The 15896-nt window shown below is 43.1% G+C and overlaps 1 protein-coding gene and 1 long non-coding RNA gene across 2 annotated transcripts in view; one reads left to right on the top strand and one right to left on the bottom strand.

The window, feature by feature from the left end:
- Positions 1 to 9999, bottom strand: part of LOC129831978 (reticulon-4 receptor-like 1) — a 170719-nt gene extending 160720 nt beyond the window's left edge. Inside the window, exon 1 of the mRNA XM_055895667.1 lies at positions 8761 to 9999. Coding sequence (XP_055751642.1) covers positions 8761 to 8773 — 13 coding nt within the window. The 5' untranslated portion in view covers positions 8774 to 9999. The remainder of the gene's footprint in view (positions 1 to 8760) is intronic.
- Positions 10000 to 10232: 233 nt separating this feature from the next.
- On the top strand, positions 10233 to 14970 carry LOC129831979 (uncharacterized). Its single transcript, XR_008755848.1, has 4 exons — positions 10233 to 10503; positions 11330 to 11380; positions 14337 to 14383; positions 14597 to 14970. It is a non-coding gene; the product is annotated as an uncharacterized LOC129831979 (long non-coding RNA).
- Positions 14971 to 15896: the final 926 nt, after the last annotated feature.

The following is a 15896-nucleotide window of genomic DNA, read 5'->3' as shown; positions in this document are numbered from 1 at the left end:
AGGATGTTTACTGAAGACTCAGGTGAATCTAAAGGGTAAACTGAGATAAGGGAGAATTTTGTAGATTTATTTTCCGCTTCTGCACCCAGTTAAAATGTACTGTGTATTAAATCATTCAAGATAACTCTTTAGACTGCATGAATAGGAGAGTGTTTGACCTTATACTGTAGGAAGAGAACATCCACTTTTGGAAGCCATGCAGAGCCGTCTGCCCTAATTTGGTGTGAAATGGTTGACAGGGAAGCGTGAAAATGGCTTCCAGAGTATCAGCAGTTCATGAAATAAGTAACATGCATACCAGTCAGAGCTGCTATCGTCTCACCCACACCCACACCCACACCCACACCCACACACCCACACCCACACACCCACACACCCACACACCCATACACACACCCACACCCACTCACGCTCTCTCTGCAATTATTTGTCATCCTCTGTTAAGTATCATGTTGTTGAATAGTGCCAGCGGTTTCCATGGTAACACCATCATGTATCGGCCACTCAGTAACTGGCCATATGATTGGATGAATCTCCTTCAACTAAATGAGGTGTTTGGCATGCACTGCCAGAGTCAGAGGTTTGTAGGATAGCAGTCTAATGATTAAGCCTCAGCTCTCCAATGAGAGGTAGTACTCAGTCAACTACCTGAGATGATGCCTCATATGGAAAGGGTCAGATAGGCTACAAATAGACAAATCAGCCTGCTCAAAAGTTTTGGATTGCCCTACCCTCATTTTTTTGTATTAGAGGGTATGCTAAAAAGGGGAGATTAGAGAATCGATATGTGTGTGTTTGAGTGTGCATGAGCAAGTGTGTGCGTGTGTGTGTGCGTGCGTGCGTGCGTGCGTGTGTGTGTGCGTGTGTGTGTGTGTGTGTGTGTGTGTGTGTGTGTGTGTGTGTGTGTGTGTGTGTGTGTGTGTGTGTGTGTGTGTGTGTGTGTGTGTGTGTGTGTGTGTGTGTGTGTGTTATTTTTTTGTTATCAAAAGAGACAGGAAGAGAGTCTTAAAATAGACATTTTTAAACAAGCGTCAGATTAGGATTGGCAACACTGTTCTCACCCTGGATTCACTTTCTGTTTTTCAGGGAGCTTAGAAAGATTTAAGGGATCAGGCTGAGGTTTATGTTTTTGCTCCACTCTATATTCTCCTCTTCACATCCCCCCTACACTCCTGTCTACATAGCCCTAAACCCACAGCACCCCTCATACGCAGCCCTAAACCCACAGCACCCCTCATACGCAGCCCTAAACCCACAGCACCCCTCATACCCAACCCTAAACCCACAGCACCCCTCATACGCAGCCCTAAACCCACAGCACCCCTCATACCTATCCCTAAACCCACAGCACCCCTCATACGCAGCCCTAAACCCACAGCACCCCTCATACGCAGCCCTAAACCCACAGCACCCCTCATACCTATCCCTAAACCCACAGCACCCCTCATACGCAGCCCTAAACCCACAGCACCCCTCATACCCAACCCTAAACCCACAGCACCCCTCATACCTATCCCTAAACCCACAGCACCCCTCATACCTATCCCTAAACCCACAGCACCCCTCATACGCAGCCCTAAACCCACAGCACCCCTCATACCCAACCCTAAACCCACAGCACCCCTCATACCCAGCCCTAAACACACAGCACCCCTCATACCTATCCCTAAACCCACAGCACCCCACATACACAGCCCACAGCACACCTCATACGCAGCGCTAAACCCACAGCACGCCTTATACCCAGCCCTAAACACACAGCACCCCTCATACCTATCCCTAAACCCACAGCACCCCTCATACCTATCCCTAAACCCACAGCACCCCACATACACAGCCCACAGCACACCTCATACGCAGCGCTAAACCCACAGCACCCCTCATACCCAGCCCTAAACACACAGCACCCCTCATACCTATCCCTAAACCCACAGCACCCCACATACACAGCCCACAGCACACCTCATACGCAGCGCTAAACCCACAGCACGCCTTATACCCAGCCCTAAACCCACAGCACCCCTCATACCCAGCCCTAAACACACAGCACCCCTCATACCTATCCCTAAACCCACAGCACCCCACATACACAGCCCACAGCACACCTCATACGCAGCGCTAAACCCACAGCACGCCTTATACCCAGCCCTAAACCCACAGCACCCCTCATACCCAGCCCTAAACACACAGCACCCCTCATACCTATCCCTAAACCCACAGCACCCCACATACACAGCCCACAGCACCCCACATACACAGCCCACAGCACACCTCATACGCAGCGCTAAACCCACAGCACACCTTATACCCAGCCCTAAACCCACAGCACCCCTCATACCTATCCCTAAACCCACAGCACCCCTCATACCTAGCCCACAGCACACCTCATACCCAGCCCTAAACCCACAGCACCCCACATACACAGCCCACAGCACGCCTCATACACAGCCCTAAACCCACAGCACCCCTCATACAAAGCCCACAGCATGCCTCATACCCAACCCTAAACCCACAGCAACCCTCATACCTTGCCCACAGCATACCTCATACGCAACCCTAAACCCACAGCACCCCTCATACCTAGCCCACAGCATACCTCATACCCAACCCTAAACCCACAGCACCCCTCATACCTAGCCCACAGCATGCCTCATACCCAACCCTAAACCCACAGCAACCCTCATACATAGCCCACAGCATACCTCATACCCAACCCTAAACCCACAGCACCCCTCATACCTAGCCCACAGCATACCTCATACCCAACCCTAAACCCACAGCACCCCTCATACCTAGCCCACAGCATACCTCATACCCAACCCTAAACCCACAACACCCCTCATACCTAGCCCACAGCATACCTCATACCTCATACCCAACCCTAAACCCACAGCACCCCTCATACCTAGCCCACAGCATACCTCATACCCAACCCTAAACCCACAACACCCCTCATACCTAGCCCACAGCATACCTCATACCTCATACCCAACCCTAAACCCACAGCACCCCTCATACCTAGCCCACAGCATACCTCATACCCAACCCTAAACCCACAGCACCCCTCATACCTAGCCCACAGCATACCTCATACCCAACCCTAAACCCACAGCACCCCTCATACCTAGCCCACAGCATACCTCATACCCAACCCTAAACCCACAGCACCCCTCATACCTAGCCCACAGCATACCTCATACCCAACCCTAAACCCACAGCACCCCTCATACCTAGCCCACAGCATACCTCATACCCAACCCTAAACTCACAGCACCCCTCATACCTAGCCCACAGCATACCTCATACCCAACCCTAAACCCACAGCACCCCTCATACCTAGCCCACAATCCACAACCACAGGAATACTTTGCATCACAATAAGCCGTAGTGCAATCATGACATCATGTTTGGGGACTATTATGTTCTATTCAAATGGCCTCTAAATATAAGTCACAGAACAAGTTCCCTCATTTGGTCTGGCTGTCTGAATGTTCTCAACACATAAAGTGACAGATGGGTATTTAGAGTCAGATACTGTGCTGTGTAAATCCATGTTGATATCAAATCATTGTTCTGAGGAGGCTTTGCCTCAGGGTACTGTCTATGTGAGTTCAGCTCTGACCAGACTGCTGTTTGTCCTTCAGTGACAAAGATAGATGTAAATTCCCCCTGACTGTGAGTCTAGACCTCTGCTGAAGGTATCTAGAATGGTAACTGGTGACGTCTAGGAGATGATATTATCTCTGGGTGAAAAACCATCTCTGACAGACAGATAGTCATGGAGGGCCTCTTGATGCCTGAGAGGTTGATAGTTGGTTATTTGATCAGCTTGTCTCCCTAGTGCTGCTGAGAGCTGACTGAGTGGGAGCTGTAAGGCTGAGCTGGGTTCCCTAGCACCCACACACTGAACCCTGGGAGTAGGCAGGTCAGGGCTGGAGACTGAGAGCTGACTGACTGGGGCCACAGGTGTTTTTCTTAGTCCTTTACATTGTGTTCCACTGGGCTCATTATTGGTAAATCCTCTCTGTTGTCCCCTCCACCATGCACTGCCTGTACTGGAAAACAACAGGGCCAACTCAATAGGCAATGTGCTACTACTCTGGCACGTAATTAGAGATGATTTACAGAGCGTGATTACTCTATGCTGCTAAATTTGATTGCTCAAACAATTATCTCTGTATATTCTGTGGTGATGGAGCTGAATGATGAAGGAAGCGTTGGGCTTTTGTTCCTCTTAGATGCTGTATTTGAGAGGGAGAACTATCACAATTTTCCAATAATTAGCATTCATTCAACATCAGAGTACAGTTAGGCTGCGCAAGCTGGCATCTTGCTAGATTTGCAATGTTTTGTTCTCTCAAAGTACATTCATTAGATTATCAGAGTCTGAGCAGTGCTTTATGTTGATCAGACACATTTCCCAATAAGATATTTTGTAAAAACCTTGTCAATCTGAATGTCAGCTTTATGCAGAGGATGAACACAAATGAAAAGAACAAACTAACACTGTGGGTATAGTGCTTACAGAATGTCAATGGACAAGTGTGTGTGTGTGTGTGTGTGTGTGTGTGTGTGTGTGTGTGTGTGTGTGTGTGTGTGTGTGTGTGTGTGTGTGTGTGTGTGTGTGTGTGTGTGTGTGTGTGTGTGTGTGTGTGTGTGTGTGTGTGTGTGTGTGTGTGTGTGTGTGTGTGTGTGTGTGTGTGTGTGTGTGTGTGTGGGAGTGGCCGTGTGTGTGCGTGTGTGTAATTCTCTGTGTGGGTGCAGGTGAGTGGGTGAGATCCTAAATGTGTAGAGACAGGAAAGTCTCAAAATGGCCAAGGAAAGCCTGTGTCCAGCCCCCCTATAAACCTGAGTGACATGCACCAGCAATTATAGCACATCACAGCAGGGTATATACAGTGAACATCACACCTCCCTCTATCTATCGCAGCACTACTCTGACACATCTCCCCAGTGTCTGTTCCATGGATGACTGGGTATGGAGAGAGAGAGAGAGAGAGACAGACAGAGAAAGAGAGAGAGAGAGAGAGAGAGAGAGAGGGAGAGAGAGAGAGAGACAGAGAGAGAGAGAGAGAGAGAGAGAGAGAGAGAGAGAGAGAGAGAGAGAGAGAGAGAGAGAGAGAGAGAGAGAGAGAGGGAGAGAGAGAGAGAGAGAGAGAGAGAGAGAGAGAGAGAGAGGGAGAGATGGTATAACCTGCATAGTACAATAAAACCTTGAGTTGGCACACACCCAGATAAAATGATTTAGTGTAGCGGTGCTGACTTAGGGCGAATAAACTGTAAGCTATACAAATAAATAAAGAGTCGCTCTACATACATAAACTCCCAGTAATTTATTGGGTAAAACACCATCGTTTCGGCATCACTGATCACAGGGTCACCCTGAAGAAGGCACAGTGATGCCAAAACGTTGACGGCTTAACCAATAAATTACTGTATATATATATATAATTATATAAATATTTATTTATTTTTATAACCTGCATAGTAATCAGATCCCATCAGCTGCGACACTGCAACCCAGGGAAGCAGGGAAGGGTAACAGACCACTAGCACTGAGCAAGAGGGCCACACACACAAGGATTAGTGATAGGGACAGAAACCAAAAACAGTGACAGCAGACTCAGACACACATGCTGTTCACACACAGATAGGACTGGCATTGCACACCTGCATCACTTTGCATACATAGACAATGTACTTCACGCCTAGACAGAGAACACTTCCACATCATGTCGGCTTATTGACCAGACTTACTTTGGATTCCATACAACATCAACAGAACTCAGATCAGGTTGGTAGGCGTACTACTCTGGTGCAGCTACATACAAATCATCCATTGGGTGACAAAACATGTGTAATGCCAATACCCATGATGCCCTGTTCAGCTCCAGTCCATTACTTGGTAATCTCATGGCGTCATCCTTTCAAATCTCGTCTTGTTGACTCAACTATTGGAACAGAACGTGAGAAGCCAGCGTTTCCGAGACTAATCACATGGTAATGATTACACAGCTAGTCACGACTTCTCTTGTCAACCTGAGTAGTGCTTCTGCTGTCATGCCACACTCTCAGTAACTCAATTTGAAAGGGAAATGTGTCACTCACCAAATGTCAGGCCGGATGCATCAGCCAGACTCCCCACAACATGTTGTTCAGGGCGTATACTGTACGTCTAACTCACCAAACATCTTCTGACTTGTTCCTGCTAAAACTGGCTGATGCCTCATCAACAGTATATTCTGATTGGAGGGATTTTTGGCATACTGAGTTCTTTTTTTAATGTATTTTTTTAATGTATTTTTCTCCCCAATTTCGTGGTATCTAATTGGTAGTTACAGTCTTGTCCCATCGCTGCAACTTCTGTACGGACTCGGGAGAGGTGAAGGTCGAGAGCCATGCGTCCTCCGAAACACGACCCCGCCAAGCCACACCGCTTCTTGACACACTGCTCGCTTAACTCGGAAGTCAGCCGCACCAATGTCTTGGAAGGAAACACCGTCCAGTTGGCAACCGAAGTCAGCTTGCAGGCGCCCGAACCTCCACAAGGAATCGCTAGAGCACTGTGGACAACGAAATCGTGGCCAGCCAAACCCTCCCCGAACCTGTACAACGCTGGGCCAATTGTGAGCGTCACGGCCGGCTGACTTCAAAAGCAAGAAAGCACATTCAAGAGTACCAACACAACTTTCAAATTAATAATTTAAATTGTCATTACATTTTATTGCAAATATGTTAGTACATTTGCAATAAAATAATTGTATGTTTCTTGGCCAAAAAAAACACTTTCTTTATTTCCATCCTGACTATCTTGGTCATGTTTGTACAGTATTCATGCCATGCATGTTATTTGAAGTGTTCTCATTGTGGGTTAGTATCCTGCACAGCAAATACAACTGTAAAGTGTACCACAATGATAGCCATACAATGACCATGAGCAGCATTTAGCGGCCTAGTGGTTAGAGAGTTGAACTTATAATCGCAAGGTTGCAAGATCGAATCCCCGAGCTGACAAGGTAAAAATATGTCATTCTGCCCCTGAGCAAGGCAGTTAACCCACTGTTCCTAGGCTGTCATTGAAAATAAGAATTTGTTCTTAACTGACTTGCATAGTTAAATAAAGGTAAAATTAAATTTACATGACCATGAAAACAGCAGCTGAAAGTGGCCTGGAGTTCATTCATACATTATGCACTAAAACACTCTAACTTCTAACTCACTCAAACAACATATGTAGGATCTTAATTTGATCACCCTGTTCCAGGAGAACTTTCCTGCAATGCAATGTAAAACGTGTAGTGTATTTGAGGTTTAAAAAGGCGTCTGAAGTTTGTTTTCCAGACTAGATGTTCCCTTACGAAAAATGTATCAACCCCTACAAAAATGTAATTAATTATAATGCCCATAATAATTCACGTTTTCTTTGCTGCAGGATTATTTTCCTGTAGAAATCTGTCTCAAATGAAGATCCTACATCTGTAACCTCCTGTTTTAAGTGGATGGGGTACTCCATCTGAAGACTCAACAGTGAGTTCCTAGCTAATCTGTTTCTAAGAGTCTGTTCAGTTGACATAATGATCAGGGTCCTTGAAGCACAGACAGTTAGTTACTGGTTATGTGAGTTCATCATAGAGACGTTACATCTCCAACCCTGGATCAATAATCAATCTGATGATGACTGTCAGGGAGAGCTACAGTAGTGCTGCATGCATTAAACGAGTTGAGAAGAATGCATAGGCAGTGACACATAGTTGAATGCCGAACAGTGGCCTTCTATTGATGCTGGGCGAAATGAGGGGAAACATTTTGTCAGAAGTAAAACGATGAAAGATTTTAGAAATTGTTTTTCTTCAATTATATAATCTTCATAACGAAACAATCAAAGGAGTCAAATGATCAAGAGAGCAAAATATCAGAAAGATCGCATCAAAACCAGCAGACCAATTACAATGGTATTACTAAGGCATTAAGAATTATTTGACCATTGCTACTCAGGATTAAATAATATGACTGTTCTTCAGCAACAAATTCAATGAGAATATGGAAATCGTGTGTGTGTGTGTGCGTGTGCGTGTGCGTGTGGAATGACATGGGGATAGACGGGGTTAAATGTATGTTCATGTGTGATCAGGAGTGGTTCAGGTCGTGACATTGTCAGCATAAATCAATGTTTGAATTCTATATAAAGTCAGGAGCAACTGCCAATTTAAAAGGAAAATATTTTATTCTGGTTACTGACCACCCAAATATATCCTTCATAAAGAATTATGCCGCGCCTGTCTTATCCATATCACCTAGCCAGCCCTAGATCAATGCCCAACAATGCTATAATCACAACGCACATAATGCTTATCCGAGAGACAGAGACTGGACACAACTCATAAACTGCACTGCGGCACCAGCCGTTAATATCAAATATAGTATTCGTGGTAGGCCTATGTCTGAATATTTCCTTCCGCCAGGCTCGCGCACACAGGGCTTAATGTTGTGCAAATCTGCAAACCATTTCATCGTCGCAATAAACTGCCACGTTCTCGCTCATTACCTACAAGAATCATTAGCCTACCGTGCTGGTGTACTGTATCATCATAACATATTTTTCATCACCCATCGCAGCAGACATGATAACATAATACCTTGTATTCAACTAAGCATTTGCGCACTATTCATTGGAGGAAACTAGTAAACAACCACAAGGTGTTTTTGGCATAATAATAACTCAGTCGGACTGATGATGGTAAAAAGTTAAAGCACACTTACCGCCTTTGAACATGGTGGAAGATTTATGTCGTCCTCTGTCTTATGAGAATCATCTATTCTTGTATTCCAAACTAAACGTGTGCTCTCTATTTTCGAAGTTATCAAAATAAAAGTTTTAAATGTTTCTTTGTTTTATGATGCGTCTAATGTAGCTCCTCTTGTCCCGGTTGCCGTCCAGCCAACACATTCAGTTGTGATGTATAAAATAGTCCACGAACGTTAGTCTCCTCTCATCCCGTTGAGTAGGTTAGTCTATGGGACAGACCTTTTCAAGCAGGATTTGGAAAACACGCAAGGGTAACGTTACGCATTGCGAACAAATGCATTGAAAATATCATTTCAAAAGCAAAATACCCTACTGTTCGGCTTGTGAGAGGTACCGTAGAGCTGAGAGCTGGTACCGTTGATAACCATCATTTTTACACTCACTTCAAATGAATGCAAAACAGCTATTACAATTTTTGGGGCAAAACGACTTTGCTCACAGCCTCCAAATAGAGAGTTAATAATTTTAAAAGGGCAATCTAAATTCCTTCTCGGACGAAGTCGGGTGGATCATATCATATTCGTTCAACTCTTTCCTTATCACAATAAATTATTTAGATTCACATTTCGTCTCTGAAGTCGGATTACGGGCTGGGTCCTCAAATCTTCATTAAAAACGTGGATTTTGATGCGTTTCGATCCGTATAAATCCCTCCAATAATATATTCCCGCGCTTTCCCGTAGTGTTTGGGAGCTGCAGCACAATTCCTGCCTTTCTCCGGTCTTATCTGTGAAGACCTTTCAATTTACGCCACTTCCTCAGCGAATGTAGACTTTCGCCATCCTGCGCTTAAGGTAGAATAAAGAAAGTAGAGCTGTGGGTCCGCTCTGCCTCATCGTTGCACCCTCTCCGTCCGTCTCTGAGTAGGCTTGCTCCGTTTTCTCCGGTGTTTGCTGGCAAAGTCTGAATGTTCAGCCCTCCACTTGAAGGGGAAATATTACAATTACAATTGTCTTATTATCACCTACATTCCAATTCCGTGTTTAGAGGGCAGTATTATTCACAAAAATTAAAAGTGAAAAATAAAACACAATAACTTAATTAACTCAATGTAATATCTTGTTTTCTTCGCATGTTAGCCTAATCATCAAGATCCTTAATTTTCTTCAGGCTCTGAGAGATGCTGGAATTTGGTTTAGAAATGTGGTCGGTACCGTTACATGCAAGATTGACACATGACAATGATCACTAGTCAAATCAAATCGTATTAGTCACACACATACAACAAGTGTAGACCTTACAGTGAAATGCTTACTTACGAGCCCCTAAACAACAACGCAGTTTAAAAAAATACGGATAAGACTAAGAAATAAAAGTAACAAGTAATAAAAGAGCAGCAGTAAAATAAAAATAGCGAGACTATATACAGAGGTTTACCGGTACAGAGTGGCGGGGCCACGGGTTAGTTGAGGTAATATGTACATGTAGGTAGAGTTATTAAAGTTACTAAAAATACATGATAACAACAGATAGTAGCAGCGGTGTAAAAGAGGGGAGGGGGGGACAATGCAAATAGTCGAGAAGCCCCTGACTGCAGTTACGGGCCGGGCTCAATGTGGGCGGAGTCTAACGGGTTTAACCCTTCCCTTCTCCTTCAAGGTCACCCAAGTTGAGGTTCACGTCGAAGGTAGCAACGTCAACGAAAGCGAATCTTAAACGAACCTAACCTACACGGATAAAAACATTGGACAATATGTGTAAGTAAATGTAGTTTTTCCTTTGTTATTGTTTGTTTACTGTAAAACGAAGTTGCTAATTTCCGATCGTATTCTTTGCTAGAATTACAATGCGTCATAACTATGTTTCATTAACCACTACCTCTGCTTTTTCAGTATACATCCTACAACTTTAATGTTATAGGTTTGAAAGTTGTATGTCAAAATGTGTCTGTTCGTATTTGAACACATTTAACAGATACTCAGGCCACAAGCTAGGGAGATTTTCTTTCAAGATCCTGCCATGGCACTGGCTGGAGAGATGAAAGTCGCACCCAACCATTCATGTTTTAGGGCACCCGGTTTCATCCCATCTGGATAGTGGTAGTTCAGTTTTAGACCACTTGCCATTTAAAAACAAATCTGTGGCTCTGTTTTATTTAAAGTAAAATGTACTATGTAAAATATGTATGTACTTACATACATGTATGATACATCATTTCCCATTCGGTGAAGCAGATGGAAACAGAACCATAGATAACATTATCAGTGGGGCAGTTCTCTTTGAACCCATTATGACCCCCCCCCCCCCCAAAAAATGGAGTTTTAGCCTCTGGGCTAATTCAGTTCCAACTGTGTTCAAAACTGTTATGCATGCCTCAGTATAAAAAGCTGTTGGATTGTACTTTTTCTTTACTTTCACATACACTGTGTTCACAGAAACATTGCTGGGATCTTGTCCCCTGGACCTTGGAGGACTTTTGGTGTAGATGTTGTTCAGGATAGATATTCCTTAAAATTATTCCACTGAACTGTACCATTTGATTGTCATTCCTTTATTGAAAATTGTACCGTGTTCACACCACAGGGCCTACCAAAGCAAGGTTTCTCAAGCAACTGTGGGGTGTTTGTTTTGATGGTAAGATGTTGGCTATTCAGTATATTATAATAGTCCTATTTTCTGTTATTTTCTGTTAACATATGAAAAGTTATTATTATTTTTGTAATAATTTCTGCAAAGCACACTATTGTTATTGCTCATACTTTTTCTTGTTTATTATTCTTGACCGTTTTTGGGACTTATTTCCTACAGTTTTTACAGTACATACACAATTCATACATCAAACTCCTGCAGAGCCGGATGCTGATGTGACATGCTGTAACTTCTTGGGGGGGGGGGGGGGGGGGGGGGGGGAGTCTTCTACATCCTGAAATATATTCCTGGGGGAATGTCTTCTTCATCCTGAAATATATTCCTGGGGGAATGTCTTCTTCATCCTGAAATATATTCCTGGGGGAATGTCTTCTTCATCCTGAAATATATTCCTGGGGAATGTCTTCTTCATCCTGAAATATATTCCTGGGGGAATGTCTTCTTCATCCTGAAATATATTCCTGGGGCAATGTCTTCTTCATCCTGAAATATATTCCTGGGGGGGATGTCTTCTTCATCCTGAAATATATTCCTGGGGGAATGTCTTCTTCATCCTGAAATATATTCCTGGGGGATGTCTTCTTCATCCTGAAATATATTCCTGGGGGAATGTCTTCTTCATCCTGAAATATATTCCTGGGGGAATGTCTTCTTCATCCTGAAATATATTCCTGGGGTAATGTCTTCTTCATCCTGAAATATATTCCTGGGGGGAGTCTTCTTCATCCTGAAATATATTCCTGGGGGAATGTCTTCTTCATCCTGAAATATATTCCTGGGGGAATGTCTTCTTCATCCTGAAATATATTCCTGGGGGAATGTCTTCTACATCTTGAAATATATTCCTGGGGGAATGTCTTCTTCATCCTGAAATATATTCCTGGGGGAATGTCTTCTACATCCTGAAATATATTCCTGGGGGAATGTCTTCTTCATCCTGAAATATATTCCTGGGGGAATGTCTTCTTCATCCTGAAATATATTCCTGGGGGAATGTCTTCTTCATCCTGAAATATATTCCTGGGGGAATGTCTTCTACATCCTGAAATATATTCCTGGGGGAATGTCTTCTACATCTTGAAATATATTCCTGGGGGAATGTCTTCTTCATCCTGAAATATATTCCTGGGGGAATGTCTTCTACATCCTGAAATATATTCCTGGGGGAATGTCTTCTACATCCTGAAATATATTCCCGGGGGAATGTCTTCTTCATCCTGAAATATATTCTTGGGGGAATGTCTTCTACATCCTGAAATATATTCCTGGGGGAATGTCTTCTACATCCTGAAATATATTCCTGGGGGAATGTCTTCTTCATCTTGAAATATATTCTTGGGGGAATGTCTTCTACATCCTGAAATATATTCCTGGGGGAATGTCTTCTTCATCTTGAAATATATTCATGGGGGAATGTCTTCTTCATCCTGAAATATATTCCTGGGGGAATGTCTTCTTCATCCTGAAATATATTCCTGGGGGAATGTCTTCTTCATCCTGAAATATATTCCTGGGGGAATGTCTTCTTCATCCTGAAATATATTCCTGGGGGAATGTCTTCTTCATCCTGAAATATATTCCTGGGGGAATGTCTTCTTCATCCTGAAATATATTCCTGGGGGAATGTCTTCTACATCCTGAAATATATTCCTGGGGGAATGTCTTCTACATCCTGAAATATATTCCCGGGGGAATGTCTTCTTCATCCTGAAATATATTCTTGGGGGAATGTCTTCTACATCCTGAAATATATTCCTGGGGGAATGTCTTCTACATCCTGAAATATATTCCTGGGGGAATGTCTTCTTCATCTTGAAATATATTCTTGGGGGAATGTCTTCTACATCCTGAAATATATTCCTGGGGGAATGTCTTCTACATCCTGAAATATATTCCTGGGGGAATGTCTTCTTCATCTTGAAATATATTCCTGGGGGAATGTCTTCTTCATCCTGAAATATATTCCTGGGGGAATGTCTTCTTCATCCTGAAATATATTCCTGGGGGAATGTCTTCTTCATCCTGAAATATATTCCTGGGGGAATGTCTTCTTCATCCTGAAATATATTCCTGGGGGAATGTCTTCTTCATCCTGAAATATATTCCTGGGGGAATGTCTTCTTCATCCTGAAATATATTCCTGGGGGAATGTCTTCTACATCCTGAAATATATTCCTGGGGGAATGTCTTCTTCATCTTGAAATATATTCATGGGGGAATGTCTTCTTCATCCTGAAATATATTCCTGGGGGGTATTATTATTATTATTTACTATTATCATTATTGTTGTTGTTATCATAACAATCAAACTTTAACAACCTACTCTTTCTTAACTTACGCTCTGTACATTGCAATGGAAGCACAGTGTGATTTCACTGAGGTATGTATAAATTATGAATTTCTCATCACTAGTGGATATGTTTTTTGGGATACCCATCCGATTGTGTGATTTTCTTTTTCAAAGGAAAACATCCAGCAAATTAGTCGATGGTGGTGCCTAGTTCTCCTGCAGAACTTCCCCATGCCGTACGTCTTGAACATTATGAAAACTTTTCAACATGCATCCTTTAAATCACTTGTTTCACTGTAGCCAGGATATATTTTCGTATGTATGTCATTCACTCACTAAGGTCTGAAGATGAGAGGTTGAAAGATCGAAAAAGACGGCGAAAACAAAACACACTACAGGTAGATGATGTCATATGATGAGTGGTATAGTCTTAAACCAATGTTTAAAGACTTTAACCCCCCCCACCTCCAATATATCTCAGAATGATGTAAAAGACTTCCCCCCATGAAGTCACAGCATGTCACATCAGCATCCAGCTCTGCATGATCAGGTACTGTATAGGCTATTAGCTAAAGTAAGGTGCATTCCTGTACACACATCCCTAGAGGTTCCCTTACATTACTTAATGACCACAATCTGTTTTCTTTCTAGACGATACTGAAAACAAAATGCACGGCGAACTGGGAGCTGTGAACTGGGTATGTAGTCAACTGTGTGTAATGCTGAAGGCTTGATGCATGGCAAGATATAATAGTTGGGATGACTTGTTTAGTAGTTATAGATATCACTGAAAACCCCTTTAGTAATAGGGGCTTTTGTTTGCATGGTGGTATTGTGAAAGTGGAGTGTAATTTGACTTGATCACCCAATGAGGCACTACTCTTAATATTTATTCTTCCTTTTTCTTCAAGGAAGCAGATGTTCTTCTAAGCGACACCCTAGAGGCAGCAAGGGGATGTGAACTCCAAACATTTAAAGGCACTGTTCCCCTCCCTAGTGTAATTGGGATGGACGGGGAAGACTGCATTACAACCCTTAAAGAACTAGGTTGTATGATGGCCTGGATGAAGATGAAAATGTTCTCCTCAAGGAACCATTCATGTTACAGAGAGATTATGAGCTGTTCTATTTGGAGGCAGTTGACAACAAGAAAATTACTGTCTTTGCCTCTTTTGAGGAGCAGGATTTAAGTGGTCAAATCTTGTTTTGTCTGCTGTGTTAATTGTTTCAATTGTTAATTGTGTTATGTTGTTTAGTAAAGTTGACGTAGAAGTCACCCGAGTCTCTGATCTCTTTACTGGAGCTGGTCTAACTTAATGTACAAAGCACATTCAGCTTGTCAGTATGTCTATATGGTATAGTCTGTCTCCATTCTCATGAGGAAAGTAAATAGCATTATAAATCAGGATGGGTAGTAACTGTGTATATACGCTCAATGAAATAATGTAATTACAAAGTTATAACATTTATCAACACAATTTGAACAGTACATGACATACATAACACGTCTGTTGTTCACTGCAACAATATCAGTAGCTTGTCTCAAATATAGCATGAAGTAAAAAAGTGTTACAACACATGTGCTGGTACCACTTTATATAATATTTCTTACGATCTTCAAAAATGAAATATGTTTGTATTCAACGTGTGCCATGCACAAACTTGTGTGTTTGTATTCAGTGTGTGACTGCAGTAGCAGAGAGAACAGTCTATAACTAGGTTGGGTGGAGTCTTTGATCATTTTTAGGGTCTTCCTCTGACAACGCCTTGTATAGAGGTCCTGGATGGCAGGAAACTTGGCCCTAGTGAAGTACTGGATCGTTCGCACTACCCTCTGTAGTGGCTTGCGGTTGGAGGCCAAACAGTTGCCATACCAGGCAGTGATGCAACCGGTCAGGATGCTCTCGATGGTGCAGCTGTAGAACCTTTTGACGATCTGAGGTCCAGTGTTCCAATTCCTTGGCCATTTCTCTCTCTCTCAGGGAAAAATGTGTAGCTTATGTTTTTATGTTTTGGTAAGAACACAGTGTAGGGCTACTTACCCTTTAATGGTGATGGTTGTGTATCTGACATCCAATTGGGCTAGAGCACACTAGTCCTAAATCAGATAGGGACTGATTGGTGACAACTGAAAACATGATGAATTGATGGGGATATTGTTTTCATCAAGGATCTGTCTGTACTTCGCGCCATTCATCTTTCCCTTTATCC

The sequence above is a fragment of the Salvelinus fontinalis genome, chromosome 33 (assembly GCF_029448725.1).
Source record: "Salvelinus fontinalis isolate EN_2023a chromosome 33, ASM2944872v1, whole genome shotgun sequence".
Lineage (NCBI taxonomy): Eukaryota > Metazoa > Chordata > Actinopteri > Salmoniformes > Salmonidae > Salvelinus > Salvelinus fontinalis.
The sequence above is the reverse complement of the archived record's forward strand: the minus strand, read 5'-3'. Positions and strand labels throughout refer to the sequence as shown.